Source organism: Glycine max, chromosome 18 (genome assembly GCF_000004515.6).
Source record: "Glycine max cultivar Williams 82 chromosome 18, Glycine_max_v4.0, whole genome shotgun sequence".
Taxonomy (NCBI): domain Eukaryota; kingdom Viridiplantae; phylum Streptophyta; class Magnoliopsida; order Fabales; family Fabaceae; genus Glycine; species Glycine max.
Genome location: NC_038254.2, coordinates 56,260,443 through 56,286,774, shown reverse-complemented (window position 1 = coordinate 56,286,774; position 26,332 = coordinate 56,260,443). Strand labels below are relative to the sequence as shown.

At 32.8% G+C, this 26,332-nt stretch overlaps 4 protein-coding genes and 1 long non-coding RNA gene across 6 annotated transcripts; 4 read left to right on the top strand and 1 right to left on the bottom strand.

Moving 5' to 3' along the window:
* The first annotated feature begins 1,195 nt into the window (after window positions 1–1,195).
* LOC100800410 (S-adenosylmethionine decarboxylase proenzyme) lies at window positions 1,196–4,081 on the top strand. 2 transcript variants are annotated; one of them, XM_006602926.4, is made up of 4 exons: window positions 1,196–1,406; window positions 1,493–1,542; window positions 2,448–2,600; window positions 2,696–4,081. In XM_006602926.4, the coding sequence occupies exon 4, from the start codon at window positions 2,865–2,867 to the stop codon at window positions 3,942–3,944; it is 1,080 nt and encodes a 359-aa protein (XP_006602989.1). In that variant the 5' UTR covers window positions 1,196–1,406; window positions 1,493–1,542; window positions 2,448–2,600; window positions 2,696–2,864; the 3' UTR covers window positions 3,945–4,081. The 2 variants fall into 2 exon arrangements, with proteins under 2 accessions (XP_006602989.1, XP_006602990.1); XM_006602927.4 differs by having other exon boundaries at window positions 1,295–1,406; window positions 2,452–2,600.
* An 810-nt stretch (window positions 4,082–4,891) lies between these two features.
* Window positions 4,892–6,236, top strand: LOC102660001 (late embryogenesis abundant protein 2). Its single transcript, XM_006602923.3, has 3 exons — window positions 4,892–5,550; window positions 5,742–5,810; window positions 5,973–6,236. Exons 1-3 carry the CDS (start codon window positions 5,497–5,499, stop codon window positions 6,039–6,041), a joined length of 192 nt encoding a protein of 63 aa, XP_006602986.1. The 5' UTR covers window positions 4,892–5,496; the 3' UTR covers window positions 6,042–6,236.
* Window positions 6,237–8,937: 2,701 nt separating this feature from the next.
* On the top strand, window positions 8,938–9,684 carry LOC100799348 (uncharacterized). Its single transcript, XR_419686.3, has 3 exons — window positions 8,938–9,074; window positions 9,157–9,225; window positions 9,406–9,684. It is a non-coding gene; the product is annotated as an uncharacterized lncRNA (long non-coding RNA).
* Window positions 9,685–11,117: 1,433 nt separating this feature from the next.
* On the bottom strand, window positions 11,118–12,114 carry LOC102659763 (short-chain dehydrogenase reductase ATA1). The gene is made up of 2 exons (XM_006602922.4): window positions 12,056–12,114; window positions 11,118–11,925 (listed from the first exon to the last, which is right to left on the bottom strand). Exons 1-2 carry the CDS (start codon window positions 12,112–12,114, stop codon window positions 11,118–11,120), a joined length of 867 nt encoding a protein of 288 aa, XP_006602985.1.
* A 944-nt stretch (window positions 12,115–13,058) lies between these two features.
* Window positions 13,059–15,204, top strand: LOC100798825 (pentatricopeptide repeat-containing protein At3g02490, mitochondrial). Its single transcript, XM_014771054.3, has one exon. It carries the CDS (start codon window positions 13,154–13,156, stop codon window positions 15,041–15,043), a length of 1,890 nt encoding a protein of 629 aa, XP_014626540.1. The 5' UTR covers window positions 13,059–13,153; the 3' UTR covers window positions 15,044–15,204.
* The last annotated feature ends 11,128 nt before the right edge of the window (window positions 15,205–26,332 follow it).

The following is a 26,332-nucleotide window of genomic DNA, read 5'->3' as shown; positions in this document are numbered from 1 at the left end:
TCGTAGAAAATGCTTAGCATATATACCAATTTTCTTAAGTATTAGTATACTAACGGTTATATTTGGCAAAATAGCTAGTAAGTTTATTGAAAGTTATTGAAAACTGTTACTACTAGCTATTAGTAATTGAAATCTGGAAATTTATTTAGCTAACTTATTAAATTTAAAATCTTTGATAAATTAGTTACTGAACTATAAAATAACATAAAAGAACATGTAGAGGAAAATATGTTTATGTTTATTATAGTTTTAAGATTTAGTTAATTTTGTACTTTTATACTGTATTCTTCATGTCCCACCAATTACGTAACATCACTGGAGATGATAGACAAAACTTTTTCTACAAATTTTTAACGCAAAATATTCTTATGACTTGAAATTAGGACTATTGATTAAGATGTGGAGTATTCGTATTCGTATATCAATTGATTTGCATATATAGTTGATGATTTATTATTTATTTAAAGACAAAATAATTTGCTAAAATTTAAAAAAATTCAGCCCTAGTGGACTATGGGGACTATAATGCATGAGATGTGAACAGGAGAATGGATCCAATCCAAGTAGAACTGAAAAAGACGATTCCTTGTGTTGTGATGCAAACAATTCAGAACAAAGAATAAAAAAAAGATCAAATTCAAAACGAAGGGAACCAAAACAAATTCACTTTCATTATTTCGAATATCGTTCCCAAAAACGCACACGTACCCCCGCCACACCTCTTTCCAAATCGCATCTTACCTCTTCTTTTCTTTTTTCTATTTATTAATACTTTCTTACGTATTCTTTTTTATGAGTAGAGGCATTATTGTCAATGTTTATTATTGCTCTCCTTTATTTCATTTTGACAAAAAACAGAGAGAATTTTTTTTTATTGATATTGAATATATCTCTAGGAAGAAATAAACTTATATTTATTATTATCTTAAATAAATATACCAATAAATTAATGATTCGAGTGATACTTGATAATCTCCTCAAATAAGATAATAAAAAGAATCATAGTATCAATTTATTAAATTTGAAAATTTAAAATCAAATACTACGTTCTTATCCATCTTTAAACGAGGTTTATCATTTCATATAGATATAGACATTTATTGTTTCATGCTATTGTTGCTTTCCTCTTTTTTCTCGATTTCCAATTAAAAAAATGTAATCCATTCTATTAATTTACTTGTTTGGCACGAAAGACGAGAGAATCCTTGCCAAATTTATAGGAGGAGGAGAAAACTACGAGGGCGTTATCGTAATTACAAAGTTTACCTAGGCGCCTATATAATCGTCGCCCTCTCCTCCCCATAACAACCCCACGAATTTGCAAATCTCAAACGAAGCCCTTTTCTCTCTCTCTTCAATTTCACCCTTTTAGCATTTGTACATTCCTTTCCCTTCCTTGAATCGTTGTAAGTGCATTGCGATTTTGCCCTTTTCTTTATTTCAATTTTTTGCTCTGTTTCTGTTATTCATTTGGGTTAATTTCGATTCGAAGCTTAATTGCGAGAGGGGATATCGGAGAAGTTGATTGGCCTCCCATTAATTGTAAGTACCAGTTTTTTTTTTTTTTAAAGATTCTTGTTTATGTTTTGGAGGAATACATATGAATATGATTCGATTTTTAAATGAACTAATGAATTGAAAGAGAGAGAGAATTCAAATTTCTTTTCTGGGCCTTTGTTGCATTATTTCCAAGCTTTTTCCTGGTTTGAAATGGTTCTGCTATTGTTCGTCAATTTTGTTAGGGTTTATGAACAATTTCGGGTTATGATTTTTAATATTGATCATGAAATTTGATTTGTTTTCACTCCAATTTTATAACCGTTTCAGAATGCTCAATGTTTCTGGAATTTGTTTTTGAAAAAAAAAATGATTCAGTATGTTTTTGGCATCTCAAAATATCTCAAGAAACGGTTTTAGTCTTATAAAATTGACGTGGTTTTAGTTCTCATCACAGACTAAAGACTCATGTTTGATGTTTCAGTTAAAATATTGAGATGAAATTCCTATTAACTTTTTTTTATAGGATTTAAAACCCAATTGAGATATTTTGAGGGATAAAAATTTATTTTATCCTTGAAAAGATGATGCTTCTGTCTGCAGGGTACATTTTTTACTTTTTAGTACTGTTGATTTACATTACATACTCAATGTAGGCATGCCAACATACTTCATTTTTCCCTATTGATCGCATTTTTTTTTGTGATCCTTATTGATCGCATTTGTATCAACTGATTATGGAATTGGTATGATAATATGACAATAGTGATGTATTTATTTGTTCAAGATGTTGAGAGGTTACACTACATGGTGATTTTTTTCAGAATTGCATTTTGCCTTAATAATTTTTTATGTTTTTGTTCCTCTGACACTATAAGAACCAATAATTCATGTTTGTATTGCGATTATTAGCCTATTCTGTCATTGATTTTGCTTTGTTCTTTTGTCAGGCAGGTCTGAATGATCTGATGGAGTCTAAAGTTGGGAAGAAGAAGTCGTCTAGTAGTAAGTCCCTTTTGTACGAAGCTCCTCTCGATTACACCATTGAAGACGTTCGACCACACGGTGGAATTAAGAAGTTCAGATCTGCTGCTTACTCCAACGTAAGTTTCTGTTTCATTTCTTTCTGATGATTAAATGGAGACATTTTGTATCCAACGTTGTTGTTGTTTAACACTGAATATTTTTCCTGGTGCAGTGCATCCGCAAGCCATCCTGAGATTCCCTAGGTTGTGTGACGACATAGCCCCCGTAGTCTTGCATCTGCTATATTATTCTAGTCTCTTCTTTTCCCTTTTCTTGTTCTCTTCCTTGCCCTTTTGTTCTCTCTACCTATACAGCAAGACTTTGTTTCTTTTTGAGTCAAGATGGCTGGCTCAGCTATTGGTTTCGAAGGCTACGAAAAAAGACTTGAGATATCATTTTTTGAAAATGGTGTGTTTGCTGACCCCGGAGGATTAGGCCTCCGAGCATTGTCCAAAGACCAATTGGACGAGATTCTTAAACCAGCAGAGTGCACTATTGTTGCATCACTTTCAAATGATTATGTTGACTCTTATGTTCTGTCAGAGTCAAGCCTGTTCGTCTATCCTTATAAAATTATCATCAAAACTTGTGGGACTACCAAATTGCTTCTGTCCATCCCTGTCATTCTCAAGTTGGCTGATGCTCTTGACATAGCTGTGAAATCTGTGAGGTACACTCGTGGAAGCTTCATTTTCCCTGGGGCACAGTCTTTTCCTCACCGCAGTTTTTCCGAGGAGGTTTCTGTTCTTGACAGCTATTTCAGCAACCTTGGTTCTGGTAGCAAAGCATATGTTATGGGTGACCCTTCAAAGTCACAGATTTGGCACATCTACTCTGCAAGTGCACAGACCAAAGGATCATCTGAAGCTGTCTATGGCCTAGAGATGTGCATGACCGGTTTAGACAAGGAAAGTGCTTCTGTGTTTTTCAAGGAGAATACATCTTCAGCAGCTTCAATGACCGAAAATTCTGGAATTAGGAAGATCCTTCCACAGTCTGATATATCTGATTTTGAATTTGACCCTTGCGGATATTCAATGAATGGAATAGAAGGGAGTGCTATATCCACCATCCATGTCACTCCTGAAGATGGTTTCAGTTACGCAAGTTTTGAAGCTGTTGGTTATGACTTTAATGACATGGCTCTAGGTGAACTTGTGGAAAGGATTTTAGCTTGCTTTTGTCCAGCAGAGTTTTCTGTTGCTTTGCACATTGACATGCATGGTGAGAAACTTAATAAATTTCCCTTAGACATCAAAGGATACTACTGTGGTGAGAGGAGCACTGAAGAGCTTGGAGTAGGTGGTGCAGTTGTGTACCAAACATTTGTTCAAGGCTGCGATGGTAGTGCATCTCCTAGGTCTATTCTGAAATGCTGCTGGAGTGAGGACGAGAACGAAGATGAAGTGAGGGAGATATAAGTACTTCTGGTTTTTATGTTCTGTTGTTATTTATCTTTACTGTCGAGTGTGTTATTACCTAAATAAATAAATATGGGGGTTATGATGTGAGTGAAGCAATGAACTTGTTGTGTAGCTTCACTTCACTTGTGTGATTATGCAGATGTTATTTCGTTTCTACTGCCAACTCATATGGGAAACTCTTATATGAGGCTGTTGCACTTGTATTTCATTTTATATAAATAAATATGAATATAATTATATTATAATGTAAAAGTTATTAGTGACAAATGCTGGCGGTGATATTTCTTAAGCCAATGGTGCCTGCTGTTTTTAGGATTTTATTTATTTGTTTTTAAACAATAATTGTGCTTGGACATGGGTTCCTAATTCATGTCTTCTGCTCTTTTCGTGTCAAATGCCAAAAAAGGAAACACACACACACAAACACAAGTGAGACGTGGATGGATTTTTTAAATATTAATATAGGGGATGAATAGAAATAAAAAGTGATTTTGAAACCCATCCAATCATTGACTTATTTTACACTTTTTTATAGCTCTTTTAATATTTTATTTATTTCTCAAGATGTGATGAATGGATTAGGAATATAGCAAATAACTTATTTTATAGCACTGGATTGAATGGCCTAACATTTAGTTATAGTATGCAGGGATAAATTTAAATTTATATTAAATCAATAAAATATTATACGTAAGAACACCATAAAAAATGGATGTGTAAACATTAGTTAATATATTAAGAAAGCATATAGTTTTATTTAAATAATTTTTTATAAACTTTTTGTTCAACAAAATCATTTTATATATTACATTGTTTTTGTTGTTTAATTCTTAACTGATCCTGTGATTTGCAAGAATTCAAACACTAATTTAGTTTAATATCCAAGGAATGAAATTTACAACTTCCTTTTTACATTAATGAAATCTCACATTAATTAAAAACAATACCAACATAGATTATAGGAGCGAAAAACAATTCTCACTTTGTAAGTGTTGGTTTATAAGGTTGAATTAGGATTAAATTCAATCCCTAACTCATTCATCCATGGCCACAACCACAAAACATAACTCATGAAAATAAAATTATTACATATTGTCAAACTGTTGACTGTACTTTACCAACCACAAGTAAGGCACATAAGTGGGATTAATACACGGTTTTGATAAATTAAAGAATAAGGAAAATAAATTGTGGTTAGCATCATTCTTGAAATTCGTATAAATAATTTTTTTTGACTGGGTTTGTTCTTACATTAGACCTTCAGATATAAAAAGACATGAGCTACACTCTGCATGTCAACAAGTGCTGAATCTTATTCCTCTACTCCCCTTTGTTGGTATGACGTGTGTGTCCTATAATAATGGAAATTAAGGAGCTACATTGAAATTTTCAATCTTAATTTACAGCCAAGAATTAAGGAAAACACGTGTTGGGCAATGCAATGGTTTGAGAAGCTAAATAAATCTAAACAGATTTTGGAAAGTAATCTGCATCTCAAACATAATTGACATCATTAGTTCAATTCAGTTACACTTCAGAAAAGTAAGATATGGATTCTCAGAAGGCAAGCTACAACGCTGGAGTGACCAAGGGCCAAACTCAGGTTTCCTTTCTCTTATTTTGCCTCTTTTTGTCTCTTAAGTGTGATCAATCTTGATTTGACAATCTTTTTTAACTTTTGGTCTTTAACCAAATCAAATGATACTGTGTGATTCGTGTACCTCATCTAATGAGACAAGATTTTGTATTACTTGTTGATATTGTTGTAGTGCTTACAATTGTAGATGCTTACAGGAAAAGGCCAGCAACATGATGGACAAAGCTTCTAATACTGCTCAGTCAGCAAAAGACTCCATGCAAGAGGTTCTATAAATTTTATTTGTGTGAACATGTATCCTTTTTGAAACATTATTAGATTGTTATTAAGAGTGTACTAATGCTAGCATCTTTGTGAACATCATTTATATTTGAGTTTTGTGCATAAAATGGACCAAAAAACTAAGATGTTTATTTTATTTTGTGTAGACTGGTCAACAGTTGAAGGCCAAGGCACAAGGAGCTGCTGATGCTGTGAAGGATGCAGTGAACAAGTGAAGAAGAGTGGATCATTTTATTGGATTTGTTTTCCCTTGACATTGCTACATGCCTGGTTGATTCAATTGTAGATTTTTATATATATATGCTCAAGTTAATCTCGGGCATTTTCATAAGTTGATTTCATTTTATAGCAAATGTAATCATTAAGTCACCCATAAGTCTAGTGAAATTAAATTCATTTGTGGGTATCTAGTTTCAAATTCCAATTTATCGATATCCCTGAGAACGTTAACTTCAAATTACACAAATGATCATATGAATTCAATAGTCTCCGCTGATGCAAAAATTGACCTGAAAGAAATATATGGACTGGATGATTTTGACCTAAAAGTAACACTCTCAACTCCCTCATTCTTTAATGAAATCAACACAGCTGTACAAATCACTTCATTTGGGTCTAATGAATTGGAAAAATAAGTTGTTCAAATGCAGAATGTATAAAATATGCATAGAGGTATATATTCTGAGTTCACACGATGGCGGCTGCAAGGAGTGCCAATGCAAGCAGAGTTGGAAGACACTAAACTAAGCACATTTTATTTGAAATTAAGTAAAGTGACGTCTCAATTTTGGATTGTCTGCTAGTTGTGCATAATGGCACTTCACACAATTGTTGAATTGATATTGGTGTTAAGGAGATAAAAAAGTTCCAGTGACATGTTATTTGGTTTGCAACAATTTGGCCTTTTTAGAGGTTCAAGCATGAATTGAAGTTCAACCGTGGCTGTGGTTTTATAACAAGGCAAAATGACTTTTTTTTACAGCTATATGCTAACTGGGTTATGAATCTTCTAGCATCCTTATAGTTATAGTTTAACTTATGAAAAAATGTCATTTCATTTTTTCTTCTTCTTATAAATGCTTACGGAAAATCTTTTGCAAACATGGTCATCATGAGTTATCTTTGTTGGATCTTTGCGTTATGGTCTAAATCTGATGGTGGTTGCATTTCTTTGAGTACCTTTTGTACTAAAATTTTATTCATGAATTTGTTTGGTTTACAATACTACAATTTTATTAATGAATTTTATTGGGGTTTATAAAAAAAGTGAATATTTTTTCTTTAATGAGTTGTTTATGAAGGTTATGGAGTGAGTATTGAATTACTTATAAGTCACAATCTTTAAATTATTATTTTTAGCTGACTGAAGGGCCTATAGGCCAAGCAACAGACACAAACTAACGATAAAAGATAGCGGCTGAATTCTCAAGTTTGATTCGAATGATAAAAACTACATAAATAAAGATGATCTATATATAAATATAAGTGCTTTATATTATTCTTTTTGACTTTATTTATCCTTAATAACCAGTAAATTTTCTCATGAAAGATTCACTCTGCTTTTATAAGCAGAGGCGTACCTATCTTCTAAACTTTTTCTAATTCAGCTGCAGAACTGAACTTGTTATCTTACTAACAAGTAACACTCTGCAACCTTACTAACAAATATAAATAGTGATCTCAATTCTCAACATATGACACAAACAAAAATAGCCAAGTAGGAAAGTAAGACGAACAAATGATATCATAAAGCCAAAATATCACAATTGTTCAGAGGCTCGGCCCCTATATCGAATTCATGATGTACATAGAACAAATGTCATAATTTAGATCATACAAACAGACCCTTACAAGTTTTTTTAGTTAAAGAAAAAATAGTAAGAAGTCTGACATAAGAAAGGAAAAATATAAGTCTAAGCATTGTCCATTATAATAATTTTTTGTTAAAGAAATAAGAAAATAAACTAGAAAACAGAACAAAAGATTGGAGAGCCTCACGTATGGCAATTTTTTTTTTATCAACTTACTTCACACTTATTTTATGTTCAAACAGTTCAGATCATGTATAACCAACAAATTTTAACACACATAATTATATTAATTAATAAATTTTAAATCTAAATACTTTTATGAAATAGGATTAAGTGCAAATAATTTTATTCGTTCAATTGCTAAATTTACTTTTTCTGTAAAATAAATTAAATCTATAAAACTTTATAAGATTTAAAAATTTATTAACCCTTTATTTTAACATGTATAATGTTATTTAAAATAGAATACTATTTATTATTAGATTAAATGTTTATAAATGGCTAAATAATATATATATATATATATATATATCAGAATATTATCACGTGATTTAAAACTTGAATTACTAAAATATACCTTTTAAAAAATGTTATACATTGTGTAATTTCATATAATTTATACTTAATGTTAATTAATCAATCCCATTTCATTAATAAAAAATAAACTACATATATGACTTTTTTTTAAGAAAAAAACGGAGAGACATCGTTATGCTTGCCTTTGAATCCATCCCAAAGTTGTTCTCCTATTGTAGAATATATATAATATTAATTTTATTTAAAGTCCATGCTCATTATCTGAATAATTTTTGTCTCTTTTTAACTCGAGTGAAATCATAGATCTTCTTCCTAATACAGGGGATTCATGGATTCCAAAAAGTCATGTAATATACCACGTGCCAACCCCGAGTGCTGAAAATTATTTAAATCATTTGAGTCAATATATATAATGACTAGTGAATATAATTAAATTAAGTCTATACAAAAATTTCAATTCATCCATTATAATGTATATGTGTATTTGCTATTTCACAAGAAAGAAGAATTTGTCCATGCATGAAATCAGCAACCATCTTCCTAAAAAATAGTAATGACTAATGAGTTCTCCAAAGCTCTCCTGGTCAACCGGTTTGAAGCCTCTCCTGAAAACCAGCATAACCTAAGAACTCCTCAAAGTATAAGGAAAATGTTAGGATTAATTCCACGTGTCCCCTTAAACATGTGGTGGCCAAAAGTTCCAGCAATGAAATTCTCTACGAAACTTGCATATAAATAACAAGAGTGCAGGGAAATTAATCTTCATCTCAAACTATAACCATTCATTCTTGATCATCTTCAATACATTCAATTCATCACATTCAGTTCTTAACAGTTTCAGAAGATATGGATCCCCAGAAGATGAACTACCAGGCTGGTCAGGCTCAGGGCCAAGCTCAGGTTTTCTTACTCTTCACTCAAATTTAGTACTTCTTTTCGGGTGTTCCAAATTTTATATGCAATATATATATATGTATTACAGGAAAAGACTAACAACTTGATGGACATGGCTGGCAATGCTGCTCAGTCTGCTAAGGAAACCGCACAGCAGGTTCCAATTTTTAATTCATCAAATTGATTGCTTTGTTATTGTGTTAATCTGTGAAATAATGTGTGAATATAATTGCATGTTTAGTTATATATAGACCAGACTACTAGACTAGATCTAAATTTGATTTATTATATAGTCGATACATTTATATATATGTTTTTTTTTTCTTGTTATATGTAGGCTGGTCAAACAGTGATGGCATCAGCACAAGGAGCAGCTGATGCTGTGAAGAATGCAACTGGCATGAACAAAAATTGAATGAAGAGGGATGGATCCTGATCATTCAGTTTCAATTAATTTTTGTTTTTCCTTATTTGTTTTGCAAATTTCTTGTTGTTGCCAGGGCATTGTGTAAGAACATGCTCTAATTTGGTTTTTGTTTTGAGTGGTGCTCCTTTTTAGGAGCACTCTATGCTGTAGCTCTCATTTCATTAATCAATGAAATTTATCTTAGAATAATTTAATACTCTCCAGATTTCAATCATGATTCATGAATAACTTTTTTAAAGTTAATTAAACTAAATCAAAGATGTGTTTAATTATTCCGATCCTTGATCATACAGTGAGAAGACTAATGGAATCATTTTGATCGTACTCGAAAAAACCATTTTGATCGTACTCGAAAAAACTAATATTAAAAGCCAAGGCCTCCTACAAAATCAATCACTATTTATCTCAGATTACTAAATTATGATGATCAACACGTTCTCTTAAATCCTCTTCTTATGTCAATATATATATTTTGGACCATTGTAGCCAAAGTAAATCAGATTGCAGTGATTGATTGAAAACAAAGCTCATACTTATTTGAGTTTGCTTTTCCTTCTTTCTCATCAATAGCATTTCCATGAGTCCACAGGGACCACACGACCCCACACCAGATGGCATTCAGCTTAGGGATAAAGCTGTTGTACCTTAGAAAACATTCTTAACATTATAAATCAATCTAATTGTATAAGCACAGTGCTAAATGCTAATTTGTTTAAGGGCCGAGAGGGAGATGACCGGGGATAATTGTAAAAATGAGAATATATATTTTATCATGAAAATGGCTATCTAATTATTTCATCAATGTGCAAGCAAGGCTTACATTTTTATGTGGTAAATTTCGTATTTGAGTAATGGGATGGTTATGGTTGTAGGAAAAGTTCCATGTTCAAACATTTTTATGTTCACTTTAAGCTTGAAGGATGAGCTTAGCAAAAATTCATCACGAATAAAGGAGAAGCACAAGTTAAATCCGCATGTGGCCAGTTGGTTGGGTAGGTTTTAGCATTCATTGTGGTTTAGGTGTGTTTTTGTGACTTAATTTGATGCATAGTGGAAACTTGATAAATTAACACGATTAATCACCTCTGCCCTTTATGTATTGTGCGGGAGAGTCAAACAAATGCTGAAAATAAAAGGAATGAAACTTTTTATATTTTAAAGTGCACTTGCATATATAAAAAGTTTAATGGATGAAAAGTTTGCCATAAATAATATTTGAAGTCACAATTGAAAATTGGAGAACTAAAATGTACTAATTAAATGCAAGTTTGGTTTACCATTCAACTTGTCTTGTACGATGTTTTTGCTATAGCAACTGAACCCAAAAGGAGGGGAAGATGTTTTTGCTAACATCCTTTTCCTACCAATGTCTGTTTACAAGAGTTACACAAACATATCCTATGATGTTACCAAAAACACTACAAAAGAATTGATCAGAAATGTAAAGACATGCTAAGGCCCAAAGAAGAAACGATATATTATTCTCGAATGGAAATTAAAGAACTATAGTAGATAAAGTTAAGAGTATCAAGTGATAGAATATATGTAATTATTGTAAATCTTTTATATTCTATCATCAAGTTCTTGTGTTTCCTCTACAAACGATAGTTACATAATTCTCATCATTTTGGGTCTTGGTACATGTAACTCATTCTGCTATCAGCAGATGTGTGTCCCCCATCAATAAGAAGATTGTGTGCTGTAATGAAGCCAGACTCATCACTAGCCAAGAACAAAGCAGCATGTGCCACATCTTCAATGGTTGCACCTTTCCCCTTAAGCAAACTTGCCCTGCTCCCAATCATTTCCTTCACCCCTTGAGGGGTAATATCATCATGTCCAAATCTTCTACAAGCACTGAGAAGCATCTCAGAGGGGACTCCATGTGGGGAAATGCAGTTAACACGAATCAAATGCTCTCCCAACTCACAAGCAGCACTTCTCACCAACCCATCAATTGCTGCTTTTGTCATGGTATATCCATGCAAGGCCAATCCACCCATGATGGATGCAGCACTTGAAGTACATATGATGGATCCTCCTTTGTTGTTACCTTTGATCATTGCCCTTGCAGCATGCTTGATTCCATGTATTGTTCCATAAAGATTGATGGAGAACAAGTGCCTCACTCGGTCCATTTCAAGGGTTGTGATGCTTCTTCCCTCAGGGCCTCCAATTCCAGCATTGCTGAGCATGATGTCTAGATGGCCCTTCCATGATAGTGCAAGGTTTATGGCTGATTCAACATCATCTTCCTTCGACACATCGCAGTGTATGTAGTGGCCGCCGATGGACTTGGCCACGGTGGTGCCTAGTTCATCAAGCACATCAGCAATGACCACATGTGCTCCATTTTCAGCAAACAGTTTAGCTGCAGCTGCACCAATTCCTCTTGCACCACCAGTTATAACTGCCACCTTATCAGCTAGCCTTAACAAGAAGATATTAGAAAGATGATTCAATTACACAACAAATGTTATTATTCAGTTGAAATTTCTTTTGCATATCATATGATTATATATTGATTTGCAGGAAAATGTATGATATAGATAGTACTAACCTTTTTGTTGATGATTTTTGAGTTTCTATATTCTGATCAGTCACATGTTGTGGCTCCATTTTATTGTATTCTTTTTATGCATCATTGTATTAAGCAATTATATATTGATCAATTTGAGTGCTGCATAGAAAAGCCTCATTCCTTTGTGTAAACATGCTTAAGGTGCCTTGTAACTACTACTCAACTCCTTTTTGTTTGTTTATATTTTATTCTATTCATCCCATGTTCTTGGTTTATGTAATTTCATCCAAATCTCATGACAAAAACTTCTGAAACTAAATATAATAACATCAAACGAAGGAAAAACAATATAGTGCAATTTATTTTAACCTTCAAAAACGGCAATTGCTCCATTTATTTCATGGAAAATAATTAAAATAAAGCAAAGGAGAAAACATTCTCTTTCCTTTTATTAAAATATTTATTTATAAGCACAATTTTTTTTCAAACATCAAACAATTTAATCCCAAAATTTATCTTTGAATTTTTTTATGAATAAATTAATATCTTAAAATGCAAAAAACTCGTCTTATTTCCAAAGTATCATCAACGGTGATAATATATTTCCAAGAACTATAAAGGTTAATCATAAGTCGGTTCATGGGAAAGACTCATAAAATTGGTATTTCTAATATTTAGAGAATAGGATAATTTTTTTTATTTAAAATTTAGGTGTTATATATATCATATGATCATATATTTATTGTTATGTGTGATAAAATTATTAAGTTTTATAACATTTAGTTTTTCTGAGGAATAAGCTTTACAATAATTATTTTAAGAGTTATATAGAGATTTTTACGCTCCTTCTCAACAAAAATAAACGTATTAATATTTGCAAAAATAAATTAAAAAACATATTCTCCTTTTAATTTTATTTTACCTTAAAAGGCTGAAGCCCAATGGCATGGACAACAGACCATACTGTTTCTCCCAAATTAGTAAGCCCAAATCAAAACCCAAAACTACAATAAGAAAAAAAAAACCTTCATCTCCCTAAAACCCTAGTTACTGTTTCTATACCTTTCTTTCTCACACTCAAAATCTCGATTCATTTCGTGTCAAATCCCAATCCCTCGATTCGTTCGTGTTGCAGCAATGAGGCATCAATGGCGTCTTCTCCACCACCTTCTTCGCTCTCGCCCCCGCATTACCTATCACTCTCAGGTACTTCCCTATTCCTCTTCCATCCCTCGTCGTTTCGCCGCCAATTCCACGTTCCCGTTAAACCCTAGTTTCCGTCGTTTTTCCTCCGAACCCGTTCTCGCACAAGCCGACACTGACCACCTCCTCGTTGCCGACATTTTCTCCAAGCCTGTGGATTCCGAGGACTTCAAAACCCTCCTCGGGTCGAATCGCGTCTCCATTACCCACGACGCGGTCCTCGCGGTTCTGGGGAAGTTCGATTCCAACGTCGACGCGGCGCGGAGGTTCTTCCAATGGGTTTCGGAGAACCACCCCGAGAGGTTGAGCTCCAAGTGCTACAACTCGATGCTGTGCGTTTTGGGGACCAATGGTTTCGTTGACGAGTTTTGGGACTTGGTTAATGTGATGAAGAAAAAAGGGTATGGAGTTTCCAAGGGTGTGAAGGAGAGAGTGTTGGAGTCTTTTGAAAAAGGTGGAATGGATGGTGATGTGGCGAAGTTGAAGGGTTTGTTTGATAACTCCAAAGAGAAGAATATTGCTATAGTGTGTAGGATTGTGAGGAACAATGTGTGGGGTGATGATGTTGAGAAGCAGATTGAGGACTTGAATGTTGGGTTCTCCAGCGAAGTCGTTAAGACAGTTTTGGAGAGTTTGGTTTTGGAACCTGTGAAGGCGTTGATATTTTTCCGGTGGTTGGAGGAGAGTGGTCTGTTTAAGCATGATGGGAGAACTTACAATGCGATGGCGAGGGTGTTGGGGAGGGAGGATTTGATTGATCGGTTTTGGAAGCTTGTTGGTGACATGAGGAGTGCCGGGTTTGAGATGGAAGCTGAGACGTTTGTTAAGGTATTAGGGCGGTTTTGTAAGAGGAGAATGGTGAAGGATGCTGTTGAGCTTTACGAGTTTGCTATGGCCGGTGCAAATAAGCCTACGGTACAGTGCTGTGTCTTTCTGTTGAGGAAGGTTGCTGCTGGGAAAGAGTTGGATACGGATTTGTTTTCAAGGGTTTTGAAGGTTTTTACTGGAAATGGGAATGTGTTGACTGATTCTGTGGCTAATGCTGTGCTGAAGTCTTTGACCAGTGTTGGTAGGACTGGGGAGTGGAACAAGGTTTTGAAAGAAATGGAAGATTGTGGGTTTGTTGCTGGTGGTAGTTTACAGAGTAAAATTGCCTATAGACTTGGTGCAGCGGGTAACAAGGAACAAGCTCATGAGTTCATGAATAGAATTGAGGTGTCTGGATCCAATCCATATCGCAAGACATGGGAATCTTTAATTCAGGGGTACTGTGTAGCTGGGAACCTTGATAAAGCTTTTGAATCTTTTAAAGAGATTGTTGAGAAAGAGGGGGTTGCTTCTGCAGGCTATTCTTTTAATGTGTTAATGAATTCATATTGCCAAATGAATAGGGCGGTAGATGCAAGCAAGATTCTTTGCCGACTGGTGAATGAGAAACAGTTAAAGCCCTGGCATTCTACTTACAAGCTACTGGTAACCAAGTTACTGGTTCAAGGAGGATTTACAGATGCATTGAATATTTTGGGATTAATGAGAACCCACGGATTTCCACCTTTTACTGATCCATTTATTGAACACTTGTCAAAGAGTGGAAGTGGCGATGATGCTGTACTGTTTCTCAAGGCAATGACATCAAAGAGGTTTCCATCTACATCCATGTTTCTCCGTATGTTTGAAGCCTTTTTCAAGCACAGAAGGCATGAAGAAGCACAAAATTTCCTCTCGAAATGTCCACGCTACATCCGCAATCATGCTGATGTCTTGAATCTCTTTTGTTCCTTGAACTCTAAAGAAGCTGCTTCTTCTAGTATGTTGGCTGCTTAAGCTTTCAGAATATGGCTCATGTTGTACTCTTCAGAAGTATCTGCAATTGCATTTGTTCAGAAATTTTGGTGAGTGCTTATTCTTTTTTCCTTCATCTAATTTATTGAAAAAAGAGAGTTGAATTTTGCTTTGAATAATGCCAAACAAACCAAAATTTTTGACATTCTATGATTTTTGACATATGTACCTCATAATTCTTCTCTACAGCATCATTATTGATTGATGGACACCAATCGAATGCTTTGGTTGGTTGTTTGAAATTAGTAGACTTTGTAGTTCGATGCATCCTGGTTTACACTGTCTTAATTAATATACATTGTAGATTAAAGTGATGCTATATTAGCAAACATTTTACACACAACAAACTTGCAATTCCTTCCGCATTAGATTTACTTCCGGATCTGTTCAGTGTTATCTCACATTCTTTTTGCACAAATGCACATGCAGCTCTTCAGTATGGCATACTTGTTTCCTTCAATGTTGTTTGAACAACATTATTAGTAGAGTAACACCTTTAATATACTATGCAAGCTTCATCATTTGTTCTTGGACTGAACCCTTTTCATATAGGATAGTGGGATGATACTAATATGTTTCTAGTCGGGATTACGATAATGCAACAAGATCAAGAGTAGTTGCTAAGCTTGGTTTTTGTGTTTCTTGACCATTCACATTGGTCCATGAGGAGTCACAACCGTATATGGATTCGAGGATGACAAGAGTATGGTACTGTTTAAACCAAGACAATAGAAATTGTTTGTGTTTTACTCGATAGTTTGTGGATCATTTTCTAATAATTACAATGTCGTCGTCGTCCTTTGAAATCACTGATGTCCATGCTGTGCTTATGAGTTGTTATATTAATGGAATTTCATTCCGGGCTGTCTTGATTCCTTTTTCTCTTGCCCTGGGCCATTCTTTACACTCCTAATTATGACGTGTTCCTCTAAATCCACACTTTGCCCAAGATATTTGATAGTGGTCGATCTAGCGTTAACTTCCAAATGGGCCTTTACTATTGGACAACATTCCTGTCTTCTAACTATCGTCTATCGCGGATTTTATGAATGCAACTTCATGCCAAATTGCCAAAGAGGATTTGGTTTATGTAACGTTACGTGATCATAGACGACATGAAAATTTCCAATTCATTTTAATGGTGGATGTGAGGACAAGAGAGGCTGAATTCTTGCTCAAGTCAGGAGAAGACGGCTTATACTTTTAAGGGGAAAAGTTATTTCTTATGATACCCAGTCGTTAACCAAATAATTAAATTACCTCTCATTTTCATCCAGCTCCGAAACTATTAACTGTCATTAGGGTTGATAAAAAAACATTCATGATGTTTGCGTTTTATATTCTATTTAAGATTTAGGAACATTACTTTAAATATACCTTTGGGTATGTCTTTTTCTAACCATTGCTTTTGTATATTCTAGTTACAATAATTGAGATGGTTTCCCGGGTCCTCATGTTAAAGTTTTATGTTGGGCTTCACAAAAATAGGCCCCATTGGTAGATCCCTCAAAATCAGGTGGATGTAATCCGGCTCGTTGGGGACGGGGTACATAAAAGCACATTCTTGAGGAGGAAGCAAGAATTTTTCCCTTTTATTGAATTTGCCGATATGGAATGACACTGAAACAACTCATACAAGTAATAGAAAGGTCATATCATATGCCAATTTGCATTAAAGTGGAAACTATTTGAGGTGGAGTCGATTTTTAGTTTATAAAATTTTATTTTTCTTTTTTAATTTGAGTTGTAAAATCATTTATCAATGTTTTATGATTACCAACATTTTCAATTAATATATTTTAATATATAATTTTAGTAATTTTAATTTTGGAAATTTCGTTTAGCTATAGCAAAAGCTGTAGTATTGTGAATAATATTGAGTATTATTTTTTGGAAGTTATTATGAGTAATATATGTATTGGAAATCTTACTGTAAATCCTCCCATGTTTGTCTTTAATTCCGACTAACAAAAAAAATCACTCAACTCTTCATAACTTCCAATACTTATATGATGCACTTGATTAATTCTATGGTCCAGTTCAATTTTTCTAATCAATAGGACAATAATATGAAATACTAATGTTGATTACAATAACAATCAAGCCTTATTGAACAAGGTGAATACTAAATTTGATTTAAGGAGGAAGATGACAAATTAACAACAAAAGAATAGAAAGCTAAACACAGATAGGAGTTTTAACAATGAAATAAAATGGTGAAAGAATGAAGATAACTTGAATATTAGAAAATTAATATTTTTGAGGGGATAAAAAGTTATATAAATTAATGTCAAAAAAGTTTAAATATAAAATTAGAAATTGATTGTAGCAAATAATAGCAATTATTATTTTGATGATAGATTTATAACTTTAAGGTGACAAAGAAAACATAATAAGAAATTATTTTTAATAAAGAATTTCCTAACAAATTTTTTTATAAGCTTTTTAATTAAGAAATAAATATTTTTTTTATAGTTGCCCTATTTACTGAAGGCATCTCACGGTCGTGTATCCACACGTCTCGATATTTGAAGTATTCAATTCCACTTTTTTCTTTTTATGTAACAAGAAGCGTTTTTTTTAACTTAAATGAAAGATGAATTTGAGAGATAATTAATTGTTAGACGAAGCAAAAGAGAGAACTTTAATTAGGAACATCAGCTAGACAAAAAAAAAAAAAAATATAGAAAGCGAAATGAATTCCATTTTTATGTCCCCAACCATATTTCCTTTAAGAAAAAAAAAATAGCTTAAAAAGAAAAATGAAAATATCAACAAGCTATTGTCAAATGCCAACTAAGAGAGACGTGAATATGTGTGTCTTTTCCTCGGTGGTTAATTGTTTTATTCCCAACCACGGACCACCCTGTTTCTTGTAGTTCCAAAATCAATGGCCCTAAACTATGTTCTAAGTTATAACCACAACCACATTCTTCCTTTCTTTGAAAGCAAAGTAAGACTCTTCCCTTTATATGGTAGCCAATACTTTTAGCAGAAATTGAGGCTCGGTATGATATATAGATAGTACAATTAATCACTGCGTCTAAAACTAACGTTTATAATGTGACACTTTTTTTCGTTTTTTAACTTTCCTCCAACATTGCCTCAGAAACCGTGTTTTTATGTTTCTCAAGAAAGAAAAATAAAAGGCATAATGTGGTTGGCCATTGCACCCTCCCCTAACATAAAAAAATAAAATGTAACAATAATCAAACAAATGGAATAATAATAATAATAATGTGGCTGGAAAGAAGTTCCCTAACTTTCAATCAAAATTTAATTTATTTGTCATCATATTGATAAAGACTTATGGGATAGTTCTAAACAATGTTCTTTAAGTTCAAACTTTGATGTATTCCTTATGAAACATTCTGTAATGTATTATTATGATGTGTATAATAACTATGATTCTAGAGTCGACAATGAAAATGTAGGGGTTTGTTCTCCTAAAGGAGATCACAACAATGCTGCTTGAGACACGGAGGTCATTTTGGTTCCTATCTGCATCAAAGCCTCCAAGGAAGTGAAAGAGAAAGATAAGGTTTGTGTGTGGGGGGGGACCAAAGCATGCATATACTTTTTGTTGTTCTATACATGCATGCTTTGATACTGCTAAAGTGACTGTCATGGGGAGGGAAGGAATTTTTAAAACTTCGCTTTTATTTCCATTTTGCCTTTGCAACAAGCATGCGTGTGGTCTTTATCTGCTCTTTGAATGCCATTTGGCTACCCATTTGCTGCTTCATTCATTGCAATATATCCCATGAGGGCTTGTTGATGCTCTTTGCCTTATAACACTATCTTCTTTTCTGCACACAAGGTAACTTTGTAGCTAATTAAAGATTTGAAGTATAGAAAATGGGTTAGTCCATTAAATGAATCTTAGTACATTGATTGATTAGCCTTTGGTTGTTGGCCAGAGGATATCATTCTTACGTACCCTAGTGTCATAAGACTCCTAGCTATGCAAAAGTACGGAAGATGGTCACTGTACACAACCTTATCCTTGTCTATGCAAAAAGACTGTTTTTAGATTTGAACTCATGACTAACCGGTCACCAAGGCATAATTTTACCATTGTGCCAGAGCTTGCCAAAAAGAAAGTACGAAAAAGTGAAAGACAAAGCAATTGGTATGTTCCTTTGCACTTTAAATTACAACATCTAGTTGCACACTCATCATTAGCCTAATAATATGCAACTAGAGATTTCAATTTTAAGATGTGTCACACCCCTGACTAAGTGACACACAGAAGATGTATGAATATTAGGTGGTTTATTGTGTTTTGAGAAGCATATAGAAAATGATACTTCAAGTAACATATTCTTCATTTGCTCAAAAATACCTCATTCTTCTGGATTGTTTGGCTAAACATAACATCATTTTCATTTCTCAATCCGTGACAGCGTTGCCAGTCTGATAGCCAAAGAAGTTGAATGAGACTTATCAACAAACAAAGCGTGATGACTGAAGAGTTGAATGTGACCAAAGAAGCAGCACAATGCTGTCTTATTACATTTTATATTTTTTTATTCCTCAAAATTATTTACCTTGGCATCAAGTGCTTCTTTGAAGGTATTTTCCAAGTGGAAATGTTTCTTGGAGCTTTGTGCAGTGGCACCTTTAGTCCTTTGGGAAGACTTACAGAACCATAGAAAAGAAACAAAAGACAATTATATTCTTACACATAATGTGACAAAAAATACCATCATCTCGTGATGATTAGTAGCTATTGCTTCCCCCAAATCTAATGCGCATCAGTTCAAAGCCAAAATGGGACCAAACCTGAGAAGAAAGAATGCGTGCATCATAAATTGAACTGAACTAATGATATTAATAACGGTTAGGCTCAATTTCAGCTAAAGGCTAACTAATCAATTATCAGTGCCCCTTTTTAGATTTGGTTCACTCTATGGTGCAATTGACATGACTACTGATAACTGATGGTTTATGTTACCAAAAACTAATTAATAATGTACATTATGAATAACATAATGGGCAATATATATTACTTTCATGTGACTCTAAATGACAGTACATACATGTGACTCAAGGTTTTGGCTACCTTATCTAGTTAAGTCTCTTGTAATAACTGAAAATTACATTCAGTCTTTAATTGGATTTAGAAAAGTCAATTTATTACCTTCTATTCATGTCACCCGTGCTGCTAGATTTAGGATTAGATGACCACTAACAACTTTTGTGCAGTGCTGCTGGAATGGAATTCATGTAATAATTTTAATCATATCTCTATTCAAACCTTGTCGCCTGAGACCAAAGGTTTTGAGTTTTCTTTGTGGGTGGAAAGCATTTTAGAACTTTAATTGCTTCATATATAATTATAGATAACGGCTTCTTGTATAACTGCTTTACTACAATACAATATGATTCTATAGGCAATGAATATGTGTCTTTTGACACTCTTACCAAGTCACAATAGCATAGTCTTTATTTGAAAAAGCTAAGGCTACAAATGCCCTAGTTTTATTTTATTTTCCTCACTGGTAAGTGTTTTCTGTTACAAACAATTTTGTTCGAGACATGTTGGGATATCTCTCCCAACCATAATTCAAACTATAGTTCAACACGTTATGAGAAATGAACCCCTTCTTATAGTTCCAACTCTTGGTAATGTGTTAGTTATTATTCTTGTAAAAATGATTAGTACTCACTAAGCAGGCCTTAAAATGTTTATGCTGATCAACATTTGGACGGCGATGTTTTTTTCTTTATTTTACAAAGGGGGGCAAAAAAGAAAAAGGTGAATTTGGATTAGGGAGAGAAAATCATTGTTTGGATGTGGTAAGAAGTGAAAGATGAATAATGCAAAGGACCAAAGAGTGAATTATTGTGGGGGGAGTGCACAGGTATAATATAAAGTGGGGTTATTAGTTTTTGCAATCTTTTCAAGATGTTAAAACATCATTCTCACAAAGTAAGAAGAAAATGGGACACTTTGTAGTAGAGAGCGGAAAAAGCAAAAGTAGAAAATAGGACAAGTTGTTCCCACAATCAACCTTCCCCTAACCATGTTAGCTCCATCACTGTCTTTCATCTTGGGGACATATGAATCACTTTTACTTTCCTGTCAAAGACTCCCTTTGTCACATTTTCCCTGCTCTTCAACCACAAAATAATGGCAATTTTCTCTGTTTTTAGCTCTCTTGTTTCTTCTCTCCGCAGTTACTCAATTAATTAACACTTGGGGGTGATAAAATCAACTATAACAGGGATTCAATGGACCTAGACTTTATTTATACATTATATTAATTTCAAGGTTGTACAACAATGAACAATCTTTTTTTTATTTTTTTTGCTGAATCAACAATGAAAAATATATTATAGACTGTCATAGGAAAAAATTTAATGCAAAATTCCTACTTAGTTACTTCAACAATTGGGCTGTCCATCTTGATAGTGCAAAAATTTCAACGGAACTTATTTAAGCTTATAAAAATGACTTATAACTTCAATAAATTATTTTTATTATTAAATTTATGATGTCAACACTCATATAATAAAAAATTATTAATGAAACGTTTAATTAAATTATTTTTACTCAACCACACTCAATATTATATATCAATTGAAATAACCAAATTGCAATAGCTATATGCTACTAAACAAATTGAGGGCTGATAGTGTTTTAAAAAAATTATCACACAATGCTATGGATTTGTATCACTTATTTGAGTTGTTACGTTATCAATGGCTTCCAGACATCCCTAATGATCTTCATACAGGGATAATGAGAAACATGGTTGACTTTTGAACCTGACATTAGTGTATCAAATCATGTAGCCACCTGCAATGCCAACATAGAAAAGGAAGATAAATTAGTTAAGAAAAAAATATAAGAGTAAAAGAAGTAAATTATTCACATGCTCTCAAATGCCCTTGATTAGGGTCATAGATAACAGTATATCACCTTGTCAAAAAGTTCTGATTCAAGTCTTAAAGGAGCCGAAGCTCAATAATGGTGGGCAAAGAAATGATGCCCATGTGCCGCAGAAAGGTTTTTGTGCCTTCTAAATTATCTCTATGAATTACCTTTAATTTCTATACGTTATCTTCAAAAAACAAATCTTTAGATTAGAAAATTATATTTTACTTTGATAAAGATTGAGAAATACTGGAACTATGGATAACTTATTTTTAAAACCAACAGACTGAAAAATCGTCAATCATGATTGTAATCATTTTGTTTCCCAAAAGTTTACCAATACATGGTATATAGTTATACAGAATGGATAATATACCCGTCAACATGTTTTAGAAGACAAATCTCTGCATACAACAGTCACTTACAATGATTTTTAATATACTAAAGAGACACCAGTGTATATATGCTTTTAAAATGAAAATTAAAGTTTGAACAAAACTCTTTCTTTTTCCCACCGGAAAGGCAGCAAATTAAGCAGATATTTTTCATTGTCAATAATTAATTTTTTTGAAAAATTTGGTTCATCAACTTTAAAATGGTGCTTCCCATTTTAATCACATTTTTTTTTATTTACAAGCTTAAATCTAAAATTATTCTTAAGAAAAATCTAAATTTAATACTATTTTAGTCACAAACTCATTAGTCATTTACACATTATTAACCTAAAAATGAAGTTTGGGGTAAATTGAAAAAAAGTATATATATGCTAAATTACCATTAGATTTAATTGATAAATTAATGTTTTAAACTGACATTAAAGTTTTTTTAAAAGGAACTGACAAATAAGTTGAGGAAGGCTGAGTAGCATAAAAGTTCAATATTTTTTTTAAAAAATAAACTACAGGAATAAGGTGTGTAATTTATCCAACATACATTTCAATGAAGAATATACACAGTTTACCATTTTATTACTGTATATTAGATGTATGTGGAACCAAAAGACCATGTGTACAAGTACAATGGGAATGTAGACATTTTCAATACTCTAAAATGGACATTGTGTGATCATGCCATTAGATCCACTTTGGCAGCATCATTAGTTGATGAGGAAGTGGTCCATTTTCATGATGGAAACAGCTTCAATCAAATGAATGAGAAGAAGCAAAGAAGATTATAGAAAAGAGAAAGGTGGGAAGGCATTAATTTGAAGGGATCAGAAAAGGGCAATTAATTAGTACTAGAGGTGGTGTTTGTGATGCAATTGCAAGTACCTACAATGAGAGGAGTGTAAAGACTCTCAGAATGGGTTTTGAAATTCGGTCTAAACAGATAGGGTCCAATAAATCTGAACTTGAGCTTGGATGTTCTGCATTGTCTTCTAACTGAACAACACTGTCAAATTAGTATCACGTGACCATGAGTGAGTACTAGAAGTTTTTCAAAAGAAATCAACTTACAGACAACAAGAACTTGATGCAAATATAGCACTTTTTTTCTAATCTCCCCAACTCAATGTTCTGTAAACTTAATCAAGTGTAAAAATTATATTCACAAATTTATTCAGTTTTTCAAGTGTCCCAAGAGAGTGGAGATAAAACGAATAATATATTAAGCTTATATTCTATCTAGATGAATAAAAGGTTTAACCAACTTAATTTATATGTTCATTTCATTTTTAGGCTTAAACAGAAAAATACTTTGTTATAAATTATAAATTGTTTTTAAAAATTAAACTTTGACAACTATTGTATAACATAAAAATAGGTTGGAAATTATCAAAACAGTTTTACCTCATTTGGTTTTCATGTTTGTGCTGTGTATCTTTTATATTATATTCATTTACACAAAGTTACAAACCAACATACCTAAAATTTATAGGTACTTCACTACTAGCTAAACCTGCAGTGCACTAATTCTGATCGGGATCTAAGCTATTCAAGGGTACCATGATAAAGGGGTGGAACATACATAGCCTAATTTTCACACAAATGGTAACAAATCTTGTTTAGTCAGTGGCAACGTCATCTCCAATCAAATGCATGCATCCTTTCAAATGAAAAATGATCTTTTTTGTTTCAAAATTTTTAAGGGAAAGATTATACCTCGGTTCAAGATAAGAAAAACATATGAATTTAAAGAACACTTACAAATAACTAATATTTGCCTCACTCTGAGAAAATTGGTAGGGAGAAAAGTAAAAAGGTCTAAGCACGGATATATGCATTCTCATATAGAGAAAAAAATTAAAAAAAAAACCTTGAATGAATTTATTTTAAAATAAACAAATATACTTATTTTTATATCATTTAATAAATATAATTACAACTTGTAATTAATATATATACTTATTTTAAAGGAAAAATAAATAAATTTTTACTATGAAGCGCATATGACTCAACTTATATGAGTTATTTGAGCTTAATTTTAAATTTGAGTCATAAATATGCAGTTGAATAATTTGAAAGAAAATTTTGTTATTTACAATAATTTTATATGATTGGATATGAATTATCTTCATGGAAGATACATATTTTATATATATATATATATATATATATATATATATATATATATATATAAGGAAAAAATCCCTCATAATAATACTTTTATATACATAACATTTGCAATATACCTCCTACCAACTATGTAATGGCCTCGTGCAAATTAATTTCAAGAAGCTTTACCATTGCATTAGACCAACCAGCTGGTAACATCCTTGTCCAATTTAATGTAAAGAAGTTTTCTCATTAGAAGAGGCCACTGTCTTAAGTCCAAGCAAGACGTACACTTGGCATACTTTGATTGTTTGTCATGTTTGGATGTCCGTGACTGCATTGTCACCACAGGGTGATATCTGTAGCCAAAGACAAAACTAGTAGAAAAGACAGAGAAAATGCAGACGAATGGAGAGTTAACTTAAACTTGATCAAAGGTTACACATATATGGTCCTAAGATATGAGAGGGCCATTATTCCCTGTAGTTGTGATTTGTGAACAAAGGACAATATCATCCTAGCTGTTATCACTTTGCATTGGTCCTTAATTCGTGGATATTTTTGTCATTTTATATTATTTAAGTGTTGTGTTCTTTTCTTATGTTGGGTCAATTTTATTTTCTTTATTGCGTTATATAATTGGCCAATGCCCTCAACATCCACCATACAGATAGGCCTTATCTGCATGTAACACTATTTCTTCTTCTTCTTATTATTATTTTTATATTTAGCTGTCTTTTTGTGAAATCAGGGATATCATGCATGCGGGTCGATTATTTCAATTTTTAATCAAGCATGCCGGTTAGTAATTGACTGCATCGTACGTTGTTTTTCCACACCCATAACTATATTGAAATGCACCCTGCAAACCGTGATCGAGATGAGTATAAGCTTAATTAATGACACCATATGTATGAACTCTTTATTGGAAATATGAATTCAACATTTTGATCATCATCATCATATCGCTGCATGTATTTCAAATTGTACTATTTACACAAAATTTGCTGATTGTTTGTGACATCAATCTGACATATGCATGCATGATGGTAAAAATTATTATATAATACATTTGATGAGACTAATACCTAATAAATCATTAATGTATTCTGCGATGCCATTCTTGTATATGCCTTTCTATGATTGGTATTGGTTTGCAGTAAGAAAAACATAAGATTGATAATATTGGTTTTGAACATTTTTTTTGTAATTTCCGCCTAATATGTATCCTTCACTAAAAATGATTCTCTTTACTTATCTTAATTTTTAGGACGATTATAAGAGATAAATTTTTTCTTTAAATATTTAGTTGTTGTATACCCAAGAATTGAACTTGATATCATTATATCAATAGTTAAACTGACCATATTAATTGATTTATGTGTTTTGATAGTTATGATCCCTCATGATTTTTTGTGTGTGTGTAATATGTTAAAAATAATTTATTAACTCAAAGTAAATAATAATATTTTACTAAATTCAATTATATTTTAAATTTTAGATTATCACATCAAATATATATAACAGTTGAATTTAATATGGTAAGACATGTCTTGTACATACATTTATTTTTATAGATCAATAAATAATTTGCCATACTAAATATATACAGTATGATTTTCCAGTAGGACATGCAAATGAAGTCTAACTAAAATATTCCTGGCAAATACGACACTAAGTGGGATTTAGACTTTGCTAGAACATGTAAAGCATAGCTTCAAGGGCAACTTGGTGAAGATGTTGGAGAAATTTTTCAGTAATTGGAATTTACGCATGTTGAGCGTGCCTCTCGTGGTGTGCACGAGGCAGAGTTCATGCAATTTAAAGCATATTTATATTCTTAATTCTGCTGGCTTTCCTAACATATACAATTTCATGATAGTAAAAACAGAA